This window comes from Amphiura filiformis, unplaced genomic scaffold (assembly GCF_039555335.1).
Source record: "Amphiura filiformis unplaced genomic scaffold, Afil_fr2py scaffold_47, whole genome shotgun sequence".
Taxonomy (NCBI): Eukaryota; Metazoa; Echinodermata; class Ophiuroidea; order Amphilepidida; family Amphiuridae; genus Amphiura; species Amphiura filiformis.
The window spans coordinates 601,961-614,764 of NW_027305511.1; the positions used below are offsets into that span (position 1 = coordinate 601,961).

The 12,804-nt window shown below is 36.3% G+C and overlaps 1 protein-coding gene across 1 annotated transcript in view; it reads right to left on the minus strand.

The window, feature by feature from the left end:
• Positions 1 to 12,804, minus strand: part of LOC140144284 (uncharacterized) — a 42,403-nt gene that overhangs the window by 11,961 nt on the left and 17,638 nt on the right. Inside the window, exons 3-5 of the mRNA XM_072166105.1 lie at positions 4,828 to 5,094; positions 3,213 to 3,283; positions 2,145 to 2,205 (exon numbers count right to left, since the gene is read on the minus strand). Coding sequence (XP_072022206.1) covers positions 2,145 to 2,205; positions 3,213 to 3,283; positions 4,828 to 5,094 — 399 coding nt within the window. The remainder of the gene's footprint in view (positions 1 to 2,144; positions 2,206 to 3,212; positions 3,284 to 4,827; positions 5,095 to 12,804) is intronic.

Here is a 12,804-nt window from a genome sequence, read left to right on the forward strand (position 1 = left end):
TCATAAAGAAAATGTAACCATTGTCTCGTATGATTTGCTTGTTCGTACTTTTATTAAAAATAATGATTGAGTATCTGAAGATACCTTATTAACAGGAGCGGACGCAGAATTCCGGTACCCGGATAAGGAAAGGGGGCGGGGTATTCCTAGTTGAAAGTTTACGGGGATGTGCTACACAGCGACATCGCCTGGGAAATCATTATATTGTACAGCAGAGAAACTAAATCAATACACTTAATCAATACACGTGTATATGCTATGCACGATTTGATATTCAGACGATAAATCTTTGGATACCGGGGTAGAAAATATATCTCCCGTAATTTTTTCTTTATAAAAAGCCAATTTCAAGGCTTGCACTTGAATATATGTGTTGAAAAACACGTAAGTCGTTAGCCAGCGTATTGAAAACAATCGTGCGCACAATATTGACACATTTGGGTGCTTTTTTGCTATTTTGTGTACTGATGGGTTGCAAAGGCAGCAAAAGGTAGGTATTAAGAAAATCAACATCCGAAACTTTGCGTGGCACATCGCCATACAAACAAAAAACAAGACATCCTGCATGAGCCTCGGGTGGGAAGGAATCACATATTTAGGTGAGTTGAAGGGTTTCCAAGATCAAACTTTTACACCTGTATTGCTTTCCTATTTACATAAAAAGAAAAGGTAACAAAACTTGTTTTAATTAATTAATTTATTTTTGTAACAACATAATCCAGGTAAGCTCAACAACACCATGGTGGTGACATAATAGAATAATGCTAAGTAACATGGTCTTACGTCATGACAATTTTATAAACATCATAACGGAATTGTCTAACCTGACATCACTGACTACACTTTCGCAAACAGATTACTAAATATATACTGCCTTCTTTAGTTGGGAGGTATCACACAGTGTCATCGCCCCGATATCTTCATGGCAGAAATCGCCACGGTAGTTTGAATCCACAGCCACGCATGACCATTTTGTTCCGACCTGTTTAATAGTTTTGAGATGCATAATGGGCTGAGGGACATCCGACTAAGGCTATTGACAATATCCCGGTGACTGACCCCACTGTGTGTGAATGAGCATGATATGCGCCATGAAGTCATCCGCTTTTAGACTGCCTCCACGAGTGTCCTACGCTGCGCTATAGTTCGGCACATATAAAAGTTTTTGAGTTCAAGACGCGCGGTTCTTTCTCAAGACGCAAGCTAACGACTATCATATCCGTTCAACACATATAATCAAGTGCAAGAAAAAAATATGGCTTCTTTAGAATAAAAAAATTACGGGAGATATTCATCATTTTCTACCGGTATCCAAAGATTTATCGTCTGAATATCAAATCGTGCATAGCACATTCACGTGTATCGATCCCGGGTATTGATTTTAGTATCTCTGCTGTACCAAGTAATATTAGCCAGGCATCAGACATGTAATGCTCTACTTATAAATCCGGGGGGGGGGGGGGGCACTCATGTATAAAATTTGTAAGCATCCGCGCGAATCGACTTTTAAAAATGACCCTAAGCGAGGATGTCGAAATTTTGTTAAACTAACCCTACACAAGGATTTTACTCTAATAAAAACACCCTAAGCGAGAAATTGGTTTGAAATTTTCCCCTGACAAGGAGATATATTTAAAAAAACACCCTAAGCGAGGAATTAGCTTGAAATTTGCCCGTAAACAAGGATAGACATTGTGCGTGTCGGTATGAGTGTCATTCGGCCATTCAAGGCGCTGTTGAAGTCGGCTACGAATTTTTTTTAAATCTGGTGTTTAAAATTGTTCGGAAACCACTCTTTTGTGCTAAATAACTTGATAAACATGTCATCACTAACGGCAATTCAGCAAGCAGCAAAATAATGTATTTATCTGAGGCTTCCAACAATAGCTTACAAAATAAACAACAGCATCAACTGCAATGTCACGTGTGAGACATCGTGCAATACCATTTTAGTATCAAGATTATTTTATGGAGTTAGGTGAAAATAAATAGCGAGGTTTATGGAGTAGACATATGGAATTGGAAATAATAAATAGGGAGGTTTTCAGATAAAATGTAAAGGATTCAACTACACTATTAAATTACTTGCTTGTAACAACAACAAATGCCGACAACATGTAACATTTAATTCAATGGTTACTTACGCTCTATTTCATGACAATTGTTAGTTTCACCATCAATAGTGCTATCGTGGTCGGTAGTAGTCTAGAACAATTGATTATAAATTCATACAGTTAGATAAGGCGAAGTTTACTGGTATTTAAGTATAGTATTAATCTTTTTAAGTTTTTTTTGTAATTGTGGCCCACTTTTTACTTATGAGGTTTTACATTTGACCTTTGGAATTACATATGAGGTTTTTCCCGCCGATGTATTAAATTAAATTTTTAAAAACTGAATGATGTGCCTTTTAAGGGATCTGGAATGAGCGTTTTGAGAGTTTCGACAGTATTTTTTGTCGAACATCAGAGTACATCAGACATATCGAATTGCATTCTGAATACGACAAATATCTTTCTGATATCAAATAATTTTCATTTTTGGAAATTCACGATACAATACAAATTTTATGACAAATTATTAAAATTTGATATTTTTCACATTTTTGATATTTAACAGTCCTCGAAGTAAATTTGATAAATCTAATGATATATTCTTGAAGTAAATTTTATAAATCTAATGATATATTCTTAAAGTATATGTAGCTGGGAGGAAAAGCCGACGATCAATTGAACATTTTGACCTTTCATATTGAAGATATGGATTTTCCCCCAAAAAGACCTAATTTTTTTATGTGTTTTGGAAAAAAAAATCCATATCTTCAATACCAAAGGTCAAAATGTTCGTTTGATCGTCGGCTTTTCATCCCACCCACACACACTTTAAGTATAAATCATCAGATTTATAAAGTTTACTTCGAGTACTGTTAAATATCAATTTTTAATCATTTGCCATAAAATGTGTACTATTGCGAATTTCAAAAAAACAAAATTATTTGATATCAGAATGACATTCTTCGTATTCAGAATGCAATTCGATATGTCTGATGTGCTCTAATACAATAAATACTGTCCAAACGTTCATAGGTCATTGTGTAGGTACTTTCTAGGTCACATGAATAATAGATTATTTTATGAAATAAGCTTTCAATATTATGTGCAAAATTGAACAATGTGTGAAGAGGAAGTACTTCGTGTACAAATAATACTCACTGTGGCACTCCCTGTGACATGGACATTTTGGTCCACTCCGTTTAAAGTATTCTGGCTGAGAAGTTTCAACACTGATAGTGAACAACAAACAATCAAGAAAAAAGTGATGGGATAACTACACTACGTGTATACTACAAAGAAACGTTTTTTAATATTTTGTATAAACTTTTTTAATTGGTGAATCTATGCAATAATCATCTATATATAATACATATTAGCATTTTCTTATCATGCTTACAACCCGTTCTGTATGTCATGTACTGTGCATAGGGGCGTGGTTTGTCTTGCATGTATGATGTGGATAACATGCATAAAATGGGTGCAATCGACCGTTTTCAGGCATTTGGTTTTTGATGCCTCCTCCCAGTATTTTGTAACGTTTTTATCTTTGTTGTTTTTGATGGAAAATAAATACCGTATACAATTTCATTGATTAATTGATTGATTGATTGATTGATTGATTGATTGATTGATTGATCAATTAATTTGAAACAAGTCATGTAGTCTGTTGATGTTAACCCTAAAGGATCTAAAATCGGAACAACACCTCGAATCACTATAGACGAGGCACCGAACAATTAACATTGTGCAATACATTTCAAATGAAAAGAAGAATTCCTTTTCCAATATTCGCTTACTGTAATCATGCGTCTGGTGCGAATTACGTAATGGTGCTGGTCGGTCGATATATAGGCAAAATGAATGTTGACAGCGGCGAGAAAATTTGCTTGACATTCTATGATCCATTTAGGGGGCACGGTGGCGCAGCGGTCGTAGTTAGGTATGCTCATAAAATTTTGAAGTTCAATATTTTTAGCTGAAAGTTCTTTCATTTGAAAGAGAATCAAATTACCTAAACAATAAGGGGTCAATCATGTTTCTAGTGCATATACTTTTGAAGTTACAGACAAAAATAGTGTCACCAAATTGCCCAAAATTTTGTGTGTGAGATTGTGACAGCAGGCACATGTACAATGTACACTACTGTATGTGACCCCAGATGACCTCCTATTCTTTACTGTAAGAAAGCTGTTTTGGATGGTCTTGATTTACACACATATTGCTTTTGCGCTTTAACGAGTGTCCACTTGGTGGAACATAGATTACACTATGTGATAGCTTATGAATCCATTATTATGCTAGTACCAACATAAGTCAACATCACTTAGGTTTTGGTTGTCAAAATTAATTTTTAGTAATTTTTTCCATTGAGCCCCACAGTAAAGCCATTTTTGGACAGTACAGGCACATTCCACTTCCCTATGGACGAATAGCGCCACCTACAGTGTGTGATGTGAGCCTGGCTATCGTAGTATTGGGAGTTCAAGCGCCAGAGGTGCCATCATGTTGTGCATTTGGGAAGGCACTTCACCTCACTTGCCTCTCTCTTCCCATGGGTAAAATGGGGAGCTGTTATGAATACTGTCCATAAAGAGCCGCCCAAAGGTATGAGCATGCCTTTTATCTTATATGGCCGCTGACATATTAACGACAGTGGAATACATATCAAGCGCTTTGATTTACGTAAATAGCACTGTCATCATGATGACTATCTATATGCAATGAAACTGGAAAGATATGCATTGGTATAAAATTCAAAAATACGACATTTTACCTCCTTCACAAAATTCGAATGTTGCCTCCTCTCCATTTGCGTCATTATACTTTTGCACCAAAATATAGTTGACATCAATTGGACCAATGGTATCTTGCCAAGATGCAATCTCATCTCCATTTCTTAAAACACTTAAGGTTCCATCGTTGGTAAAAGATACGCATAATTCAACAAATTCTGTACCCGACAGTATATTTCCAGCCGCTGATTGGAAATCGTCTATGAAGATTCCGTTTCGTCTAAAGAATACTGTGTCGTCTTGAATTCCTGAACGTAGTAGAAACCAAAACATGCATAGAATAAGAATAATCGTTGCCTATAATGATTTTACGCTACATTAGGGTACAATGGTGTCTTGCCAAGATGCAATCTTATCTCCATTTCTTAAAACACTCAAGGTTCCATCGTTGGTAAAAGACACGCATAACTCAACTTCAACGGTACAGTATAATTATTCCCAGCCGCATATGTGAAATCTCGTATGTCCATGAAACTTCTGTTTCGTATAATGGACACTGTATCGTCTTCAATTCCTAAAGGTAGTAGCAACAAAGTCATGCATAGAACAAGAATTTTTATCGTTACCTATATATATAAAGAATTTTATATTATGAATAGTCTCTCGCAAAAGTATTATACATGTATGTATTAGGAAGGAAGGTTTTATTACAAACTCTAATGGTGACCCGCATGTCAAATTGCTAGAATTGTACATTAAACACACCTAAACAGACACAATGCAATTTGCAGGCAGCAGCTTAATCAGCGCCAATATTGCAACATTGAAACAAACGACTATACAAACATCCAACCAAACCCAACCCCATCCCCCAGTAGGCAATGAGGATAAAGTGCCTTGCCCAAGGACACAATACGTGGGCACGAGCGGGGCTCGAACTCGCAACCTATGGATTATGAGTCGGGCGCCTTATCCACTCGGCCACACGTGCTCCCGTGTTGGCGTACATCGTAGACAGCTTTTCTAAAGTGGGTTAAGTAACGCAACAATGAACGCCCGAATTCTCATGAGAACGTTTCTTCTTCTTTTGAAACTTTAGTGCTCGCAGTAGTGACGTGTGTGATTGCAAATGTGTTAACAAAGACAAATAATTTGTGAATTAAAGTTAAGACAAATGGACGAAAACTAAAAGCTCTTGATAACTTTGCTCGTCTAGTGATTAAGGTGCATACCCTGCTTCTCTTTTTGAAAGAGCAATTGCCTAAACCACATGTATTTTTCCTAGAAAACTACGATAGCAGAAAAGAAAGGATGCTACATTTCATGCTGAACTGTGCACTTTGCCGTAGAGGTAGTGATATAACACTGCATAATAACCATAACATAGCGATGGATCTACACTATTTTTTGAATATATTGGGCTGCACTTGACGTAATATGTTAATCGTATTCAAATTAGTTTTACATAGAATGGAGGATGGTATGTTTATGTGTCCAATAGTGTTCAATATTAAAACATATGGACTTATTTGTATTGATTTTAATTCAGCGCGAGGATTATGACCAACTATACGAGGGGGTATCCAAAAGTTTTTGACATCACACAGAAGTGAAAGAGCTATACCGATGCCACCTGTAAAGAAAGTAAACATACTTATGAGACCATTTTTGGACCATAATGTACATAAGGACCAGTGATTACACTGACAAAATTTCATCGGTATAGCTCTTTCACTTCTGGGTGATGTCAAAAACTTTTGGATACCCCCTCGTACATGCCACAATGCTTGCGTAGTAAACAGAATGGTCAACTGTAGATCCGTCGGATAATGCTTTTTCAAGCACAATCAATCGATAAAGTCTAGCTCATCCTCCACATTGAATGGTAGACTGTACTTATGCCCAAATATGGTACTTGCCAATCAATAATCACCCACTTGAAATCCCTGGCTCGCTCCACTGACCAAAGTTATGGGCAAATATAGGAGTTGTTTTTTGCTGTTATTTGTCGCTTACATGTCAGGGAGGTACTAACATTTGCAGATGCCCCACCTACTCAGTTTTTAGCCTACATGTAATATATACATTATTCTTTTTTGACCTCAGGTACAAAAACTATCCGTTAAATGGTTTAGCTTTAATGCCCTTCGGAAGAGAGTGGTCCGCAAGTGAGTTATAGTCACTAAAAGTAGCATTCGATTTACACCGGGAATTTTGCAGGCCACGCGTGCCCTTCCTTACTAAATCACCAAAGTGCGAATATTTCCAAACATCTAACTTGGTTAAAAATATAGGACATGTTTCAAAACTATATTTTCTAGAATTTCAGAGAGTACAAAACATATTGGAAGGGTTATTTTGCACACAGTGACGTTAACTAGGCAATGCCCTATACCTATAATATACACTGTTTTTAGAGGTCACGGTCAAGAGAGCACTAGTATTATGTATAGGAAAATGAACAGTAACTACAGTATGCTGCTTTATATTAAGGTTACACGAAGAAACGTATAAAAAACGTATAAAAGACGTATAAAGTTGTTCTCTAAAACCGCGTTTTCTCAGCAGTCAAATATCGCAGTGAGTCAAATGTTGGTGCATGGATGTATCTTTACATTATTTTTGTGTGTTTATACACATTTTTAGAATCCGTTTGAAAATCCTTCGTTTAAATCATTTTTACGCACCATGTTCACAAGATCAAAAACGCGTTCCATGCAGTTTTTTTCAAATGTTCGCTCCGTATAAAACCACGACGAGTGATTGTTTTCTCCTTTTTGTATTGTACTACAAATCGACCAAAGAAATAATGTTGCCATGGGGAAGAACCAAATACAGTACCGATTAAATTTTATTAGCCCGTTTTTGGGAACAATTTTCGAGAATCTTGTACCACAAAACACTGTTATGTTACATTATCGATATCTGGATTGTGGAACGTTAATTTTGATTTCAAACTGCCTACATTATTTCTCAAATGTCTGTCGCTTACTTTACCATTTGAATTTCACTCCAAATTTAAGCTACTTTAGCAAAAAACGAGGTTTTTCGCCATCGATACCTCCGACATTTACAGCGGTGATGAGCTTGTTTATCATAAGAGCCTGTTATGCACTATTCCATAATAGTCAGTTTGAGATCAATCAATTTCATGTGTCCTTCACTGGCGCAATCGGTTAGCGCGCCGGACCCACGTTCTACTATATAATACTATAGTTTTGAGCTGGAAAACTTTGGTACGTGTTCGAGTCCCTATGAGGTCCATTCCATTTATTTTATTTTATTTTTCTCTCACTTTTTTCTTGTTCGTTTCTTTCTTTCTGACTGCAGCGATTGATTTTTTTTGCCCTTTTTTTTCATTATATAATTCAGGAATTTTTAGGCTATAGGCCTACTAGTCTAATAGGCGCGGCCTATGAATAAATTTTTACAAATTAGATTAACAAAATATTGGTTGTTGGTTTTGTTATTGTTGTAGCTATTATTGTAGGCCTATTATAGCCTGTAGAAGCATTGATTTATTTCACGACAGATATCATCCAGGATACTTTTAAAAATTGAAAATTTAGAAAATCCAAAGGAAAATGGCCGAAAACGGCTGCCCACAATCAACCCCCCATCAGCCCATATGGTCCTATCATGGTCGCTCCCTCCCTATCCATGCAACATAGGATGACTCACGAGCCGCGGTTTGTCCGTGGCCCTAGTTCAGATTGATACACTATTTATTGTACGCGTGAGTTCATTCTTTTCTGCATGGCTGTTTCCATTATTAACTTACGCCCCTCTGGAATCAAGCCTTGAAAATCAATTGTATTTAACCTTAAGATTATACTGTAATAACAATTGATTTCGCAGTACCGATACGCTAATATACGCTAAATAGCGGATAAGCTGGCTCACTATAAACACGCTCATAGAGTGTGTTTATAGTGGTGTACGGTATATAGTCCATACAGGACCAACGCAATATTAAGTACTATAATCAACGCCGTCAGGCGTTGGTCCTTATAGATCCGACATATCCTCCCTTGGAAAGTCAAGGGAAATGTCAAACTGACTAACCACGCCTACTGACAGCTACTGACGATATTTAGCCAATCAGATTAGACTTGCCTTCCAGCTGCCAACTACTAGCTTCCAGCTTTGGATCTAACACCACTATTACGTAACAATATCGATAATCATGTCCATTCATTCATTCATTCAATTTATCTATGTCCTCTTCAATCGCGATCAATGTTCATCATCCACGTGAATGAGCATTGATCTGATTTTACTTCTTCACAGGGTCACTAAACCCGCGAGGTGGTAGGCAATTGGGCAACTATTGAAGATTTCCCCCGGGACTTTTGACCTGTCCCATATAATTCAATGGTTAAAAAGATACTTGGCGATTATTTGACCCGTGATTCGGGCTGAAATGTTCTTTTTCAAGTTCTTCACTTTGTAGGTTGCGCACATTATACAGGGTTTTTTTTGGGGGGTGGCCATCATTTCATTTTATCATTAGGCCTCAGTTATTATTATTTGCTTTACAATAATATAAAATGGATGACAACGCTATTTTGCATGCTTCGAATAAACTAGGAATTCAAGAAGTTACCCGCCAACAGACGAAGCGAGTTACAAGTTTTTTTTACATGGACATGGTTTTCCGACAGGATATGGGAAGACCTTTTTTCAGTCAGCGCCAATTTGTGTTAATTTTCTTTTAAATGTCGACATCGCCATAAAATGTAGTCATTTACTTGATTTGTAGTTTAGTCCAATTCCTATTAAAGTGAAGTAGGTCTATTCACTTTCTTTACTAACACAATACCGTAAAACCCCGTCTACAAGCATATAGAGTGCTTCTGATGAAAACTTCATTAATCCAGGCGCCATTATGGAATTTGAGCAAATAAATGGATCCAAGCATATACAAACAAGTATTATTTTAAGACCAATCTATTGTATTGGTATATTTAAGCTTACTTCGAATTAATTTAGCTTTCATAAAAAACACTATATATGCTTGTAGACGGGGTTTTACGGTATTTCAAGAGTTTGTTTTGTGTAACATTTTGCTGGAATATTTTTACATTCTAAAGTTTAAATGACATTTAACGATTGGAATGGATACGTTTGCACATCTGGCTTATTCTCTTTCAACAATAGATTTGTCCCCTAAAATTTTCAAATCCAAGGTTTTAAAATGGCTGCCATTGCACTTGATGCCTTTTTCTTCTTCGCACGTTAAAGGGATTTGCAATTATTTGCCAAAATTGTTATAACTATATATTCTACTACGCCAATGTTATTAGAGTGGCAAGGTTACTGCTACTCAATATTTTCAAATAAAAAATCCCACAAAACAGTCTTTGGACTTAATGCCTTTTGGAACCAAACTCTTCATTAATGATGTTCAAATTTTCTCCATTATTTTAGGACCCTGGAATAAGGCAAAAAAAGACCATCGCTTAATTCAATACATTAAATTTATGGGTAAAAATGGCATTTTTTGGTGATTTTTTCAGTTTTGACCAAAAGAACAAATTTTTATATGGGAAATTTTTTGAAAATTGACATATAAATCTTGCAAAGTGTATAAGTTTACTAAGATGGATGTTTGGATCAAAACGTCAATCATAACATTTTCTGCGATTTATGGTTTTTGACCTATGACCCCTTTTGGTGATTTTGGTGTGGGGGTACAAAATATTTTGGTGTATACAGAAAAAGGGATCCAAAAAGTTTTGAATCTATAATAAAAAAAAGTGGTTCTAAAAGTTTAACATAATATGTAGGGGGGTCAAAAAAGTTTTGACATACCGAAATTAAAATTGTCCAGCCCCAAGTATTTATGAACGTTCCCTTAGCTCTTTTTAAAAGTACTGTATTTCTACCAAATATGGCAAATTAGGCCTATAAACATTTAGATTTTGCAGTGTTCCTCTTTTGGACCTCGCCTCATACAAACTCTGTTATTTCCAGTTAGGTGTTAAAGGCTTAATGTACGATTTCTTCAAATTTTAAATTTGTCATTATATATTCAAAATGCTGAAATAATACCAGTAATAGGCCCTAATTATCGGGAATGGCTTCTGTCCATTTTGAACTGAAATAGCGAGGTAAACACTGCTTGTTATCCGTTTAACACGCAGTTCTATATAGGAGGACATAAAGTCATAATCTTGAATTATGACTTTATGTCGTACTTTGCTCTGTTTACCTACAAACACAACAAATTTGGCTGAATCCATTTAGATGCAAGTTGTGACATGTGTATACATTACAAATATGCCATAAAATCAAGTTTGAAAAAAATTAACCAAATTCATATTATAAGATCGTACATTATGACTTAAATAAATCAAAGTTCAGTTCCAAATAAACGGTGTGTATTATAGAATTGATGTTCTTTTAGCTTTTTTAATGGAATCACGGTTCGACAAATGTGACAATATTAAATAAAGAAAGAAAACAAACCTAGAATCATACAAATGACTTTTTGTTAACACTGATTAGGCCTACATTATCTCAGCACTGATATAGCAACAAAACAACTTTCATTTAATTCATACCAGCCAGATTTACACTGGTCATGGAAATAGTAGATATCTACTATTTCCATGCACTGGTAAGCGACCTCAAAAGTTTGTATTGCTTTGATTGCATTATCAAAATCAATCGATTGGGATAGCAAGTACTTGAAATGACTTGCGAGTCCCAGTTATGTAATAGATGCGGTTGAATGATGGCCCGAATGATGGGCGGGGCTATTTTCCATATTTGGATTCATGACGTAACTCATCGACTGGTTTGGTTTTGGTCACTCCCTCATTTCAAATATATAGTTTTGGTTTCTCTATTGTTCAGAAACCAAAAATCAAGGGATTAAAATGTGGAGATGAACTGGTATGCAATCATAACACTATTGTGCTGGGAGGACACAAGAGGGTATATATAATCAAAAGTATAATGGCCTATAACCATACGTATATAATAGCCTATTGTGCTCACATTTTCATTATCGATATCTATCAACGCGGGCGACTTTTGCCGTAGATGGCACACTTCCATGACACCATAAAATTCGTTTGACAAGTTATGCATAGACATCGTTGGATATATCATGGAGCTATTATAAGATGGAGAGGAAATAGATTACGTAACGCATTGAAACCTTGTGCCGATTTGAAATCTGACAAGCTATTCATCGAAAGGTACCTTTTGTTTGGGACAAAGGACTTCCACCATTAAATCAGTAAGCTGACCCGACAGTGTATTAACGCTTTACCTAGCAGGCTACTGTCAATAAGTGATCAAATGCAAGTGCGTGAAAGCGCTTAATGGAATGAAAAGTACCTATTGTTATACATAAACCCAAGGGTGTGATTGAGTAGCCGTAAGCACAAAAGGCACACATTAGCCGCTAATGCATAGTTCGTTGTCACCCCACTGACATTAGGTGCTTCATTTAAATAAATTGAATGCGCCTGCTGAATGATTACACACCATGGCTGCCATGTCTATAATGGTATTAAATAGCTACGTCCCGGAGCTACGTATGCATGTAACATATACAGGTATAGGCCTATATATAAAAGTTGCTTTACAAATTGAGATTTTATTTTATTTTATTTTAAGAAGGAGAATGTCATAATCAGTGGCGGACTTGAATGGGGGCAGCTCTTCTGTGAGAGGTCTTGGGAGGGATGAGGTTGAAGGAGGGATATGAAGAATGAGAGGGGACTGGAGGAAGAGAGAAAGAGGAAGAAATAAAGAGAAATAAATAAATAGACGTAAATAAATAGAAAGGTAAGGAAAATGATAGGAATGAGAGGGGACAAAACGTAAGAGGGGATGGAGAAGGGAAGGGAGATAAGAAGAGGGAGTGATACTTTAGCAAGTACAGAGAAAGGAAAAGAAATGAATGACAAATGAATGTAGGCCTTATGATAATTATTATAGAAACTAAACACAGCCCCCCCCCCCCCCGCCCTAACACTAACAGCACTATAGGCAGCCATTCG